The sequence below is a fragment of the Thermobia domestica genome, chromosome 5, assembly GCF_964235325.1.
Source record: "Thermobia domestica chromosome 5, izTheDome1.hap1.1, whole genome shotgun sequence".
NCBI lineage: Eukaryota > Metazoa > Arthropoda > Insecta > Zygentoma > Lepismatidae > Thermobia > Thermobia domestica.
Genome location: NC_137458.1, coordinates 290,419,200 through 290,433,077, shown reverse-complemented (window position 1 = coordinate 290,433,077; position 13,878 = coordinate 290,419,200). Strand labels below are relative to the sequence as shown.

Sequence of the window (13,878 nt, the reverse complement as noted above, 5' to 3'; positions counted from 1 at the left end):
GGGAACGAGGTGGACCACCCAAATTTATCATAATACATGTTAGGGTCCTATACTATTATACCAAATATGTAAAATGGTCAATTTCTAAAATTTAAGGGGTGGGCCAATGTACCCCTCCCAAATTTTTAAAGGGGTGCACCAATATACCCATATGTTATGAAAGGGAATGGACCCCTATACATGACCATATAACCATATAAGGTAATAGGACCTCATCCAAGGGGATAACTTGGGTCGAAACCAAACACGTGGTACAACGTATTGCTTACGTTTATATTTTGGCAATTTTGTACCCCTAAAAGGGAACGAAGTGGACCACCCAAATTTATTATAATACATGTTAGGATCCAGTACTATAATACCAAATATATAAAATGAGCAATTTCCAAAATTTAAGGGGTGGGCCAAAGTACCCCTCCCAAATTTTTAAAGGAGTGCACAAATATACCCATATCTTATGAAAGGTAATGGACCCCTATACATGACCATATAACCATATAAGGTAATAACATCTCATCAAAGGGGATAAATTGAGCCAAAAACCAAACACGTGGTACAACGTATTGCTTACGTTTATATTTTTGGCAATTTGGTACCCCTAAAAGGAAACGAGGTGGACCATCCAAATTTATCATAATACATATTAGGGTCCTGTACTATAATACCAAATGTTGAAATTGGGCAATTTCCAAAATTGAAGGGGTGGGCCAAGGTACCCCTCCCAAATTTTTCAAGGGGTGCATTAATATACCCATGTCTTATGAAAGGTAATGAACCCCTGTATACGCCCATATAACTATATAAGGTAATAACACCTCATCAAAGGGGATAAATTAGGTCAAAAAACCCCGAAATTTGAATTTTTGGCAATTTTTTACCCATGAAAGGGAACGACATAGACACCCAATACCGATAGAGGTACATACCCTGGTCCTAGGCTACCATACCAAATTTTTAAATTTGGCAATTTCCAAAATTTAAGGGGGGTGGTCCTATGTACCCCTGCCAAAATTTAGGGGGTGGGCCAAGGTACCCCTGCCAAAATTTAGAGGGGGTGGTCCTAGGTACCCCTAGGTCATTGACCCTGGGCCAAGGTCATTGACCTTTGACCTATGACGTCAAAAATTTTTGCTGACTCGGCTGGACATACGTCGGGGCCTACTACTCCCAGGGACCACACGTCACTAATTGTGTTACTATTTTGTTCCAGGGCAGTGTTCATGAGTTGAGTTGATTTTGAGTTTTAACGTCCCTTTCAGCAGCGAGACTATATGAGATGGGACCTCCTGATGAACGTGGAATCCGAACCATATGAGCTCCCGCCGGGAATCGAACCCGGGTCTACCACACGAAAGGCTCGTACGCTAACCACATATGTTCTATACATGGAAACATTTGCTGAGGTTAGAATTTTCTGAGGTTAAAAGCCAAAATATTTTTTGAGGTTAAAAGTGTTTTTGAGGCTAACATTTTTTTTAATTAAACCTCTAAAAAAAATATTGCTGTGGTTAAAATCTCACATACTTATGGTGTGAGAAGGTATATAATACTGGGTTCTGCAACTGCCAATGGCAGATCTAGAAGATAGAAACTGGGGAGGCCAGCCAGAACCCAGACACGAAAGGTATATCAAGAGTTTACAATTTTTCATGGGCCCTGCAGACGTTTTCAACTTAACTCTCTCTTACAATGGATATTACGGCTAAGTTGGACGTTGACATTGTGGACCTCAATTATCCTTTTACACATTACATAACAGAAAAATTGCGACTGAAACTAAATGTAATGTTCCAAAAAATTTCCAATAAAGAATAAAAGGCAACGTTTTCTATAAACTTTCAAAATATATATAAATAACAGTTTTCATTATTTTTGTCACTCAAACGACTGGGCAGCTAGTTCGTGGTTAAGCGGTTAGCATACACGTGCCTTTGGCGAGGGAGACAAGAGTTCGATTCCCGGCGGGAGCTCATGTAGTTCGGATTCCACGTTAATCAGTAGGTCCCGTCTCATACAGCCTTGCTGCTGAAAGGGACGTTTAACTCAACTCAAACGACTGGTGGGGCCTAGGCCTCCCGATACCGTCCTAGATCCGCCACTGCCAACTATCATCATAGATTCATTCATAAATGTAAGTTTCAGGTGATTCTCTGTACTGTATTCACCGGAGTTTATTTGCCATTTACCATCTACGCCCTTAACCTGAAGACCTTGCCAACATTTATTTGTTCTTTTGAAATTAGATCCACCTGTTGTCATCAAGTTAAATAAAATGACAGTTTTCATGAAGACATATCAAACCATTGTTTAAAAAGTCAGTACGAGGTCATATTGACCTTCAATTTATGAATCCACAAAAGTCTGCTATTATTATTATTGTTATTGACATGTAACAGTGTACACCCAAAAGTGTATTTCCCTCAAATCTATCAGTAAATAAAGGCATTGTAACCTTGAATTTGAAACCATTCATAAACACAAAAAGAAACACATCAATTAACATGGTTAACAAAATGTTTCGCTTACGTTAGATTTTTCTTAACTTACATCGTATTTTTGTGAAGATTGACAGACATTCATGTTTTTTTTTTTAAACTCTTTATTTTGGTAATATATTGTTAAATTTATGGGTGTGACTTCAATTTAAGTATTAAGGTTAAAAAGCCTTTGCTCATTGATCAACCTGGTTCATAAAGCTCAAGAATTAAAAAAGTGTTTAGATGGCAGCGTAGCAGTTACAACGTTCATAATGAAACTTCTTGTCACAGTTCTCGTTGTTATGGTTGGAGTACCTCTAATATTTGTAAGTTTACAGAGTTAATTTCTTGTTTCTTTTTTAAAATAGAAATACTGAGGCTTTATCTCTGAGAAAAGATCTCAGTCCTTAAATCGTATAGAAACTTATACCTTGAATACTCCTATATACTATGTCTGTTATATATTTTGAACAACTGTTCTCGAATGATGTACTTCTAATTTCATTAAACTTATCAGTAACGGAAACCATGGGAAAGTGGGATTATTGACAATTTTATGAATAAAGAGAATTTTCATATCTTTATTTCATCAACGTCAACAAAATTCTCTTTAAGCGGGAAGTAGGCTAATGACCCATGAATAAATGTGAAATCAGTGTAAATTATCAGATTTTGTTATTTAAAAGTGCATGCTAGTGTTAAAGTGATGTATACAGAAACTTGTGAATCTCAAAAAACAAGCAACAAGAAACGTAAATTTTACTCTAGAGTGTTTTTTTTTTTTTTTTTTTTTATATAATCTGAACGGAAGAAAGTTAATTCCACGCGAGAAAATGCCAATTTCTAAAACGTTCCACACAATAACTGGAGAATGAAATTTGTTTGAATGTGCTTGTTTTTTTATCAACACAACAGTCTCTTTTAATTAAGGGAAATACTTATTAGAAATTTACAATATCGGAATTTATGAATAATTCACTGAAATATCGAAAAACGTAATCTATGGTAGTTTCATTTTCAACTTTTATAAATTTTGGAAATTTTGTAATTAGTATATAGTGAGTGAGAAATTTGAGCAAAATGGCTATTTCTGCCGTTCAAGATGGGATTTTATAATGTTACAGGTTGGCATCATTGCTTCTTATACGGATACAAGTTGATTTTTTTTCTGGTTAGGGTTAGCATACTTCCCGTTATGACTGGAATAGTCTCGGTTTGAAGATTTTTATCACGGTATCCTATCGGTTTACATTTTGGACCACTTTTTAAATGTTGACGAGCTTTTCACTCATTTTTTCTATATCCTGTAACCATTACAATATTTTTCAATACAATGCTTTGTGTTTCCCAATCTGTGGTCCACGGACCCCTGTATGGCCGCGTGAGACTAAAGGGGGGGTCTGGGGTAATTTTATTTTCATTAAACTCCATGGTATCATGTTGCTAACCCCGAGGGTGTTTATAATGTACACTTCTTCTAAATATAACTGTGCGTCTAATTTTTTATAAATCCCTTAATATTTTCAGTGTGGCAATAACGCATTCGAAGTAATAGGAGGGGAAGTCATACGAAAAAATATAACGAAACTCCGGAACACAATCCACAATTCGCTGTTTGAAATACTCAACTCTTCAGTAACTTAATGTAATAATACCTTTAGACACTGTTGGATCCACGGGGAGGGCGGAGGGGGCGACCGCCCCCTCCAAAGGGTTTTTTGAACTTTCAGCATTTATCATTGGGAAATACTAACATGGTCTTTTTCCCGACCGATACAATATGTGTGACAAGCGTAGCAGAGTCTAATCAAAATGTGTGGTACTTAATAGTACTTAATACAGACATATTTGAATTGTGAATACGTTTCTCCCTAGTTCCTTGGGGCGGTCACCATAAGCCCCAAAGGAGCGAGAATATGATTCATTCGTTGGACGAACAGCTCTAAGAAGGAGGGTAAGACGGCTCACTCTTTGAATTAAAAACGTATATTTTAAAATTGTGTTCTAGAAAAAGGATATGGGAATGGAATTCGGGTCCTGAAACTTCAAGTACCTTTACCTTGAATAAAGAGAAATATAGAATCTTCAGCGTTCCTTACCGGAAAGCTCTCTGAAACTGAGACTTTTCAGTTGATTAATTGATTAATATGTATTTACGTCGTTTGCCAAAAGCGATGCTTTACAGAACGAGGACTAGAGTTTAAAGTTTGATCTGAACCACTGTAGTGCGTTCGATGCTCACTCACCGGGAATCAAACCATAGAACCCCTTGCATCAAAGATCAAAGGTACGTTCGCTAGCTACTAGATCAACAAAGAGAGCCGTGACTTTTGGGGTTCAACACGGAAACATTAGTAAGGGACCAGGGATTTATTATGACCTCAAATGGCATTTCATATTTTCTTGAGAAATAACACAAGTTTGTTATTGTAATTCATACATAAAAGACGAAATCCTGAGTGAGTAACTTCGTACAGGCCAAAATACTTAAGCTAGAAACTTGAAATTAGGACAGTATATATAAGATTTGTTACATAGGGTATTACTAAGGAAGGATTTTTTTTTTTTTTTTTTTGAAATTCGAAGAAAGGAAGGGACAATGGGGTGGAAATTACTTTAATAAGATGGCCATCTCTTCGAATCCGTTACGACTAGAGACTTGAAATTTGGCATTTGAATTTCTCATTTAAAATAATTTGACAAGCGTTTCAACTTTTTTTTTAAATATTATAGTAAAACGGAGAAAAAAGAGATGGAAAGAAAAAGTGGCGGCGATTGCAAATATAATAAGATATCAATATCTAAGAATCTTTGAAGGTTACAAACATAAAATTTCGTATAGCAGCATTTTTTATATTTTACCTAGAAGGGAAGAAAAGGGGTGGGGTTATTATTATTAATTTTATTATTATTATTATTATTATTATTATTATTATTAGTAGTAGTAGTAGTAGTAGTAGTAGTAGTAGTAGTAGTAGTAGTAATAGTAGTAGTAGTAGTAGTAGTAGTATAAGTTGCCATATCTCGGGATCCCTTGCGGTTAGAAACATGAAAGTTGGTATTTTAGATTTTTCATTTAAAATAATTCAACATTTATTTGAACATTTTTTTTCACTTAACGTAGAAGAGAAGAAAAAAGGTGGGGCTGGTTCATTAAAATGCCTTACGAGGTTTTTGAATTTCGAGACACAGTCTTAGCTCAATCCAATTCTATATGAAAGGCAGAAGGAAGAACGCGAAATATTGTGCCACAGTACCACGTAGGAACATCTGCTACGGCCGTATGTCGACCAGATTAGGGATCTGGGGCGAGCCCCATCTAGACGAAGGCTAGTATAATATACCTAGGTAATTTTATTGTTGTTGTAAGCATAACTATAATTATACTATGTTTCGTGGACCCCACACAATTATAGAGATAGGTTAACTTTGTATTAATTTTTCTAACTGCTGTCCCGCAAGTTACTCAAAATATAAATGATTAGAGCAAATTGTACACTCTTTCGTTAAAATGAATGATATCGTCAATACAGTATTTTCTTTTGTGCAAGTACTGTGCCAGACAGTGCATCTCATATGTTGCGGTGACTGTGTGTGAAGTCAATCATGACACCGTCACGTCTCCGAAACGGAAGTACGTATCTGATTTAAATCTACAGAAAAAATACTCCCATTACAAAAAAAAAAAAAAAAAAAAAAAAAAAAAAAAAAAAAAAGAGAGAGAGAGAGAGAGAAATAAAATTTCGGGTCCCAAAGTGGAATCTGGGAATTTTTCTTTTCCCAACCCCTTCCAGCCCCGGATTCATATGAGTCCCATTCTTGCAAATTAAATACTGGTCACCTTGAAGCTACGCTCATCTTCAACAAAGCGAACCGCCCCTCCCAAACGATCCTTCTGGATCCGCTAGTGCCTTTAGAACTATGCAGTACCTTGACTAAAGCAGGAAGCTTGGTTGTAAGTAAAACACACACGCTTTTCGACCTCAAAAAGTTGTTTTTTTTTTTTTTTTTTAAATGCTAAGACGTTCGTTATTTATCCATGCAACTAGAGGAAAATTTTGTAGTTGTTTCGACAGCAGCCGTCCTCGCTAGTGTAGTGGCTAACGGGTGCGCCTCCGATGTACGTGGTCCCGGGTTTAATTCCCAATGGGAAAGCCTTTGGAATTTTAATTGTTCTCAATGTTTCTGTGTTCGAGTCCCTGTTATTAAAAGTCCATAGAAAAAGTAAAAATAGTGATAATTAGGGAAATTAAGTTACTGAGGAACGTTTGGAAAGTTTTAAAGAAAAAGAGCCATGTTTATTAGGTTGATTCTTTTTGCGGGAATTAAATATTTTTGAACCTGGTTCGAATCCCACTGGGTAATTTTATTGTTAGCCTGGAGTACTTTAATTCTATCTGTGTATGGGGATTGTAGCTTATGTGTAATAACCAGACTAAACTAGAGAAATATCTTAAATTCCTCCCTTAAATACGCTCCTAAAATTTGAGCTAAAATCGTATAATATGTAAGCCGAACTCAATTATGTTCTTTGTACACCGTCAAAGAAAGCTTGAACAAGACCATTCAATACCTCAAATTTACACGACCCGCTCGGGAGAGTAATACTCCCGAAAGTACGTTTTTCCGCGCGCTACTCCAGCCAGCTGTTTTACGCGCTATCCTAGCCAGTTGTTTTAAGTTGGTCACAAAATTTATATCATGAAGTACAAGGGGAACGAAACGAGCCATATATCATGGAGTACAAGGGCATAAGTACTACAACTACTTATCTGCACAAAAATAAATAAATCACTTTTTTAAGTATTATTTTCATATTATTTTAATTTAATAAGTTATAAAAATGTAAAAAAAAAATCATGGGGCCGGGTTTGAACTCACGCCAGAAGAGACTTTCATTACTAGAATATAGCGCTAGCCCACTCGGCCAAAAAGGCCGACAACAGCAAGCGTTTGATTTCTGCTATTTTAATGCAACGTGGCAAGAAGTGAATAAGGCCAACCAATCAGAACTGTGTTTCTCGTTTCTACTTCCGGGAGCATTACTCTCCCGAGCTAGTCCTAAATTTACACGTTCAAACGAATATAGTTCAAGACCTTGAACAAGAGTCTCGAATGAAGTTGAAACAACGTTTACACGATTATAGAGGTATTGAATCACGTTTTATGTACTTGTTGATAGGTGGCAGTCCATAATAATTAACCAACACTATGAAAACAAATGAAAGCGAAACTGCCTACTCATCTTCTTCAGACCTATGCATGAATAACTATATTAGTATTTCTTTCCTAACTTTCTCTAGGCATTTGGAATTTAATTGGTTATATTAAATCATTTAGAAAACAGGTAAATTGATCTTGTAGTAACACCATCGAATTTTTACTAAGTATTTTGTCCCTTTTACATTAAATGCGAGTTAGGTTAGCTTACATTAAAAGAATAAAGTGCTGCTTAGGCATAAAATTGTTCCCTGTACTAAGCTTTTTAAAAAATCTGATTCTTCATATGGCGTACTGATGTCAGAATTACACTCAAGAAAAATCGAACTGTTTCCCAAAATTATGTATAACACGAGGCATGACTGCCTTTTGATGTTATTTATGCTATGGCATCGAAGACTGTTTAAGAAAAGACTGGAAACACAGGAAATCAAACGAAGCAATGATAATATTTTTTCAGCTACTGGACTTACCGCCCATATCGGCACCAGACTTCACAAACCAATCCCATGTTTGGTACTGGTTTAGAATAGTCTGTCAAACAAATAGTAATTTTACTGTTAAAATGTGTGAGTGCATATGAAAGAGGATTGTCTGGGACAATAATTTCCACTGTCGGAACATGCTTGTATACTGTAGGAAACAAGTATTTTATATTGAGAAGTTAAATGTTACCAGTATCAAATCATTACAAGGGCTATAGTTGAGTTCAAATGAGTGAATATGACATCAAATAGTGAAACAAACTATTCTTATTCATGCATTATTGTTATTCTTATGTATTTTGCACTATAACCTCCGTGAATGACGCGCCTGCTCCTTACGGACGTACTCTTGCGTGGGCCCTCTTCTACGCTTCTGCCCTGACACAGTTCAATAGCATTCTCGATTTTAGTTTTCTTTCTTTTTTTTTCACTTTCGTATACTTAGCTTAAGTCTGGATTTGCATTTTTGCCTTACGGTAAAGACCTCTTAAAATTAATCTGTACGCATGAACGCAACTCATAACTTAAGAAGTAACTTCTAAAACACTACGTGTAAATTTCATGATAAAATAATTGCATGTATCATAATAGCATAGCATATACTCATTTCCAGGGTACTTCAGTGTGCAGGTATATTACACTAGTTAACAAAGGTTTTGTTACATAAAAGGAAATACCTGTTCTTAAAGGAACTTTTTGCGCTGAATTCGAATATGCACTCGGTTTTTCTCCATCACGTACGATTTTCCCTAACAGAGTGATTTTCGGGAAAATCCCTCAAAAATTTCCTTTTTCGTTTATTTTACACCCCAAGATCTTGTCCCCTTGCATATACTAACATAGAAATTATACCTAAGTATACTTTGATTCATATTTAACAAACCCTCCAAGTTTCGTAATAATCGCTTTATTCTTTCTAGTGAAATAAATATGTTTGTATGCATACTGTGTGTACTGTTTATTGCACCTTATAGTAATGCTTTCAGATCTCTTAAGTTGAGGTAAAACGTTTTGCTTTATTACCACAAACACATACATAAAATATAATACAATATAATTTACAAGTGTGACAATTTACAATAAACAATAATACAAATGTACCAAAAGGTCATGAAAAGACAATCAAAACTATCACAATATATGAAACTTCCATTGGGTTACAAAAACGTACACTACTTCCTTCTTTTGTAAGAAATGTTGCATTCTCTAACAAGACCCCAACAATAGTCCCCCATCATTGAAGGACCCCATCGTCCCTGGTACCTTTTCTCCATTGCCATTATATCTTGGTGGAATCTTTCCCCCTGTTCGTCGCTGAGAGCACCTAGGTTAGCAGGAAAGAAGCTGAGGTGGGAGTGCAAAAAGTGGATTTTTAAAGACATCCTACAACCCAACTCTTTGTATTTCTGTATCATGTCCTGTACGATTTCTGTGTAACTCTCAGCTTTGTTATTGCCCAGAAAGTTGCGCACACACTTAAATGCTGTCCAGGCAGCTAGCTCAGCACTGTTTAACTTGCTGTCAAAGCTATCATCAAGCATTAATTTCCTAATTTGGGGACCAATAAACACTCCCGCTGAAATCTTAGCATCACTCAGGTTAGGGAACTTATCTCGCAAATACTTGAAACCTTCACCAGATGTGTCCATGGCTTTGACAAAGTTTTTCATAAGTCCTAACTTGATATGAAGTGGCGGTAGTAATATCTTATTAGGATCTACCAAAGGAGCGTATTTGACGTTGCATTCTCCAGGTACGTAATTCACTCTAGGTTCCCATTCCTTCACTTCATAATGTTTGTCATCAGCTCGGCTATCCCATAAACATAATAAAACATTGGTACTTCGTGTAACCGCACTGCAGTCCTAATAAAATACCAACTACCTTGAGATCACAACATATTTGCCAACAATGGTCCTTGTAATTTATAAGATTTAGCAAAGTTGACATGGTGTCATAGGATTCCTTAATCTTCACTGAGTGCGCAAGTGGTATAGAAGGTTTTTTATTTCCATTATGTAAAAGGACAGCTTTAAGGCTGACCTTTGACGCGTCGATAAATAACCTCCATTCTTCTGGAACGTAAGGAATTCCTAGCTCCGCCATCAACCCATTTATATCCGTACATACGCACACATTATCTTGCATTGAGAAATAGCTTGAAAATTGAACATCCCTTTTCCTGTACACTGATATGTTCGTTTCTGCATCCAATAAGTTCCACTGTTGGAGCCTTGATCCCAGAAGTTCCGCCTCTTGTTTTGTCAGGTGCAAATCACGGACTAGGTCATTAAGTTCACATTGCCGGATGAAATGTGGCTCGCGAACACAGTCAGGGATGAACGTTGGATCCTTGGATGTACATGTTGATGTCGATGGTTCATCAAGGTCATGATTATCATCAGAGTCTTTTGGCCATATCTCTTCCCAGTTGGTAGGGGGCTCGGGAAGTGGAAGTTCATCCCCGTGCGGAATAGGTCTAATTGCGGATTTAACGTTGGGATAACTTATTGTGTATTTGTTTTTTTTAGATTGTCCCTTAACTACTGTGAGACAAAAATAACAATCATCCAGATCGTTGGTGGGTTCTCTCCACACCATTGGTACAGCAAATTTCATGAACCTCCGTTTCCCTTTGGCCCATGCAAGTAAAGTGACGTAGCACGACGCACAAATTATGTTGGGTGCCCAAGTTTTGTCCTGATCTCCCACACGACATCCGAAATATATATAATATGCTAGTTTCACCGATGGCGTAATGGATCTACACTGTCCTTTAACTACAAACTGGCCACACACATAACAAAACCTATTTGGTGAGTTAACACACGAACGCCGTCCTCTTGACGCCATTGTACTGATCACAAACTAAACTTCTGGTCTTAGTTGGGTATAATGCCGTTAAGATCAAACATGAAAGCACTCTTAGCAGCAAAGACAACTTTGAAAGTGAAGTATTGTTAAACCACACGTCAATATAAAAATGTACAAAACTCCCTCACCAGGTGTCAAGAACAAAAGAAAGAAAGAAATGCTCGGGGGGAGGGGGGAAACGATACCGTAGGGGAAAATTCAGACTGCATTAGTTCATTGTTGTCAACAATGAGTCGGTATCCATTCTTTCTTTCTTTTGCATTCTGTTACATTTGATAACAAATATTGATAACCATTTCATGAACAAAACGAAAAAACTTGGAGAATTGTATATGTATGTATTAAGATATACATATACTGTACGTTTAAAAAAAATATACGTTGGAAGTACATTCTATTTTTATACACGTTTCTAATTTACAGAGAGCAATACAAGTGTGTTGTTGACTATTGTAAATATTCATTTTTATGTCTGTGTTTGTAGTAATAAAGCAAATCGTTTTTACCCCAACTCAGGAGATCTGAAAGCATTACTATCAGGTGCAATAAACAGTGCACACAGTATACATACAAATATATTTATTTCTCTAGAAAGAACAAAGCGATTTTTACGAAACTTTTAGGGTTTATTAAATATAAATCAAGGTATACTTAGGTATAATTTCTATGTTACTATATGTAAGGGGACAGGAGCTAGGGGAATAAAATATCTGAAAAAGGGAAATTTTTGAGGGAATTTCCCGAAAATCCCTCTGTTACGGGAAAACTGTACGTGATGAAGAGAAACCGAGTGCATATTCGAATTCAGCGCAAAAAGTTCCTTTAAGATCAGGTGATTTTTCTCATGTAACAAACAAAAAGTTTAAATTTGTTAACTAGTGTTATCAATCTGTACGTAATTATTTGTTATTATCCCAGATTAATAAGAGTACAAAACGTCTACACCCGATATTCTTGTATAGTTATAAGCATGCAAGCACTGTAACTACATAAATCGTTTATATTATCAACAATAATACTAACAATATCTTCCAGTGCCGATATTTGCTTTTATTTTTATTATAATGCATACTTTCAGTATCAGATAATTGTGGAAAAGAGTAATAAAAATATATTTATTGAACAACCTGCAATCAACTCGGGCGCTGATTGGCTATTGAATGCTCTTAAATTGGGTTGTTTAGAACAGAACCGAAACGAAATCTCTTGAATGAAACTTTTGAATTCAAGACAAAAATGACGTCAGAGCTGACGTCTTTTTCATCAAATACTCTTAAATGGTCTTGAACAAGAGTCTTGTTCAAGCTTTCTTGGATCGTCTACAAGCAGTATTAGAGTAATGATTATTGGAGTTGATGTGGGAGATAGTAAAGTCTTCTTGTTCATGTTAATCTGATTTTATTAGGAACAGGTTTTGTACATTAGTGAGGTTTCAAGAAAGCTAGATCGGTTATATTTAGTTATCTGGAATCTGCGGGGATAATAATAAAGGAATTAGGCCATTAAAATGTCACACCTGTTGTGTTGCTGGTTCCTTGCTGTCAAGGAGATCCAAATCCACACCTCAGTCTTCGGTCAATATAAAGTGTCCTCAAGAAATTACAAAATTTGATGGCTAGTGCACATAATGATAGAAGTCCTTCTTAAATCCCTTAAACACTATTCAAGCTCGACGAATATTGTAATGTTAATTTACAAGTCGTATATTGCGATCGCGTAATACTTCTTAGACGTGACTCGTTTAACAATCTATCTGTACTCTGAAGTTACTCCGAGCTTTTCTTCAGCGGCGCGCTTAACGACTCATTCCGCGTCTCCCCTTCCTCTCTTACTCGATTTTGAAGGAATCATTTCATATGACCGAAAAACGTGAGTTTGCAGATTTCAGAGAAGTTTCCAGACAGCAATGGTATCAGCACGCGCCTGGAACCTCAGTTGAGGAAGAACATTCTGCTGACCAAAGAACCAAAAATATTTTCAGTACACAGAATTCCAGATATTTTAAATTCTGCCAGTCTAAGAAATTACTGGAAAGAATGAGTACAATGATTTTACAATATTTCAAACATTTGCTGCGATACACTTTTGAAATTAAAATACTGATTAAGTGACACTTATTTAAGTCTTATTATGTAAGTTATTTTGATGTAATATACTAGCTTGCAGTAGCTTCTTTCATAACAATAACCAGGAATCAGAATTAATGTGAATAAACTTTATAACATATTTTTTTAAAAAAAACCTTTTGCAAAATAATAAATTTTAACAAACACAAAAGATGGTGTAAATAAAATTAGGTTGGATTACTTTTATAATATCGTAGCATTTCTTTGTTTTGAACTCAAGTACCTTAACATTATTCTTTTATATTTTGTAACTTTTCGGTTATTTGTGCCGTACAGTTTTCCAGCATGTGTTTTACACGGGAGTGATTGACAACTTTCTTATCTATCCAAAAACAAGAAGTCGCACAGGCGTAAAAGCTTTTCTTTACCTACATGTATAATCCAATATCACTCCTATTTAGTGCAAATCAGTTCTTACATCAATCAATAAGATTTTTCGTAATCCCCAAAATAAGTCCGGAATTGTAGTGTTCAGAAAATCATTATCAGCCCTAATAACTCCTTTATCACGGAATTGTAGTGTTCAGAAAATCATTATCAGCCCTAATAACTCCTTTATCACGGAATTGTAGTGTTCAGAAAATCATTATCAGCCCTAATAACTCCTTTATCACGGAATTGTAGTGTTCAGAAAATCATTATCAGCCCTAATAACTCCTTTATCACGGAATTGTAGTGTTCAGAAAATCATTATCA

The 13,878-nt window shown here is 36.0% G+C and overlaps 1 protein-coding gene across 1 annotated transcript in view; it reads left to right on the top strand.

The window, feature by feature from the left end:
* The window catches only part of LOC145685589 (uncharacterized), a 108,004-nt gene that overhangs the window by 9,323 nt on the left and 84,803 nt on the right, over window positions 1–13,878 (top strand). The window contains exon 2 of the mRNA XM_081757976.1: window positions 2,649–2,803. Coding sequence (XP_081614102.1) covers window positions 2,649–2,803 — 155 coding nt within the window. The remainder of the gene's footprint in view (window positions 1–2,648; window positions 2,804–13,878) is intronic.